General features: G+C 50.2%; 1 protein-coding gene across 1 annotated transcript in view; it reads left to right on the forward strand.

The window, feature by feature from the left end:
- LOC128379431 (properdin-like) overlaps nt 1-1,544 on the forward strand; it is a 7,723-nt gene extending 6,179 nt beyond the window's left edge. Inside the window, exons 9-11 of the mRNA XM_053339050.1 lie at nt 579-776; nt 1,191-1,302; nt 1,390-1,544. Coding sequence (XP_053195025.1) covers nt 579-776; nt 1,191-1,302; nt 1,390-1,516 — 437 coding nt within the window. The 3' untranslated portion in view covers nt 1,517-1,544. The remainder of the gene's footprint in view (nt 1-578; nt 777-1,190; nt 1,303-1,389) is intronic.
- Nucleotides 1,545-2,500: the final 956 nt, after the last annotated feature.

The raw sequence follows: 2,500 nt of genomic DNA on the forward strand, positions 1-2,500 counted from the left end.
CCTTGTCCTCGTGTCTCTTTCTCCTTGTGTCTCTTTCTCCTCGTGTCTCTTTGTCCTCGTGTCTCTTTCTCCTTGTGTCTCTTTCTCCTCGTGTCTCGTGTCTCTTTCTCCTCGTGTCTCTTTGTCGTCGTGCCTCATGTCTCTTTCTCCTCGTGTCTCGTGTCTCTTTCTCCTCGTGTCTCGTGTCTCTTTGTCATCGTGCCTCATGTCTCTTTCTCCTCATGTCTCTTTCTCCTAGTGTCTCTTTGTCCTCATGTCTCTTTGTCGTCGTGTCTCGTGTCTCTTTCTCCTCGTGTCTCTTTCTCCTCATGTCTCTTTGTCGTCGTGTCTCGTGTCTCTTTCTCCTCGTGTCTCTTTCTCCTCGTGTCTCTTTCTCCTCGTGTCTCTTTGTCGTCGTGTCTCGTGTCTCTTTCTCCTCGTGTCTCTTTCTCCTCGTGTCTCTCTGTCCTCGTGTCTCTTTCTCCTCGTGTCTCTTTCTCCTCGTGTCTCTCTGTCCTCGTGTCTCTTTGTCCTCGTGTCTCTCTGTCCTCGTGTCTCTTTCTCCTCCTGTCTCTCTGTCCTCGTGTCTCCGGCTGCAGTGGACGGCGTGTGGTCCGAGTGGTCGTCATGGAGCCAGTGTAAGTCCCCGTTCCCTAACAAAGTCATCAAATGTAAGCAGCTGCCGGGCAGTCAGACTCGAGACCGGCAGTGTCTCCATCGAGCTCACAACGGGTCCATCTGCAGCGGGGAAGGACTCACGGACCGACGATACTGCTATGATATCACCGGCTGTCACAGTGGGTGGCACACACACACACACACACACACACACACACACACACACACACACACACACACACACACACACACACACACACACAGACACACACACACACACACACACACTTCCTGTTAGCTGGCCGCTGTCCTGTATTTCCTGTTAGCTGGCGGCTGTCCTGTACTTCCTGTTAGCTGTCCTGTACTTCCTGTTAGCTGGCGGCTGTACGTCCTGTTAGCTGTCCTGTACTTCCTGTTAGCTGGCGGCTGTCCTGTACTTCCTGTTAGCTGGCGGCTGTACGTCCTGTTAGCTGGCGGCTGTACTTTCTGTTAGCTAGCAGCTGTACTTCCTGTTAGCTGGCGGCTGTCCTGTACTTCCTGTTAGCTGGCGGCTGTACTTCCTGTTAGCAGACGGCTGTGTGTGTGTGTTGCAGTGAAGGGCACCTGGGAGGGATGGGAGCCGTGGACGTACTGTAACCCTCCCTGTGGAGGAAACCCCCGACGCGCCAGGAAGAGGAAGTGTAAACCTGACTTCAGCGGCTACAGGTGAGCGTCCCGCCGCCGTGACGCAGGTACGATGACGCGGCAGGAAGCAGGAAGCACGGAGCTGTCTGAACCTTGTGTGTGTTGCAGGCCGACGGTCGGGCGTCTGAAGGAGAAAGCGACGTTCTTCGGGGATCCGACTGCAGACTGCGGAGACGTGCCGCTCAACGAGAAGTTTCAGGTTGAACAATGTCTCAACGTGCCGGCCTGCACCTGAATACTCCATCTGTCCTCTCTGTCCTCACCTGTCCTCACCTGTCCTCTCTGTCCCTCACCTGAATACTCCACCTGTCCCTCACCTGTCCTCTCTGTAACTCACCTGTCCTCTCTGTCCTCACCTGTCCCTCACCTGTCCTCTCTGTCCTCTCTGTCCCTCACCTGAATACTCCACCTGTCCCTCATCTGTCCTCACCTGTCCTCACCTGTCCCCTCTGTCCCTCATCTGTCCTCTCTGTCCCTCACCTGTCCTCTCTGTCCCTCACCTGTCCCTCATCTGTCCTCTCTGTCCCCAACCTGTCCCTCACCTGTCACTAAAGCATCAATAAATGTTTCAGAGAGCAGACAGAGAGTATTTTACTATCACACAACATCATGTCCTGTTTTACCTCAGACATGAAAATATAACTCAGCAATAATGATGGAAATGTATTTAATGTAAAAGTAAAAATAGGATGGAAGGAAGGGAAGGAAGGAGGGAGGAAGGAAAGGAAAGAAGGATGGAAGGAAGGGAAGGAAGGATGGAAGGAAGGATGGAAGGAAGGGAGGAAGGAAGGGAGGAAGGAAATATAACTCAGCAATAATGATGGAAATGTATTTAATGTAAAAGTAAAAATAACAGAACAGCTTCAATTTGTAGCATCGATACAAAAGTAGAGCATTTAAATATGTTCATGTGCTTTTTGGGCCACTTTAGGAACAATCATCAAATTTCAGAATAAAAGACTCTGTGGTGTTTTTATAGCCGTCAGACTCATCGATGGGTTTTAACGACTATAAAACAACGACCACTGTTTCTATTATTTTGTCCAGTCTGGAGTTTGTGTTCCTCTGACAGTAATGTGTTGTGTTAATAAAGTTTTATCTTAACAAACAGTGAAACCTGTGATTGTGTGAAGTCATTCAGTCACACACACACACACACACACACACACACACACACACACACACACACACACACACAAACACAAAAAGTGAGTTCTGA

Source organism: Scomber japonicus, chromosome 18, assembly GCF_027409825.1.
Source record: "Scomber japonicus isolate fScoJap1 chromosome 18, fScoJap1.pri, whole genome shotgun sequence".
Lineage (NCBI taxonomy): Eukaryota > Metazoa > Chordata > Actinopteri > Scombriformes > Scombridae > Scomber > Scomber japonicus.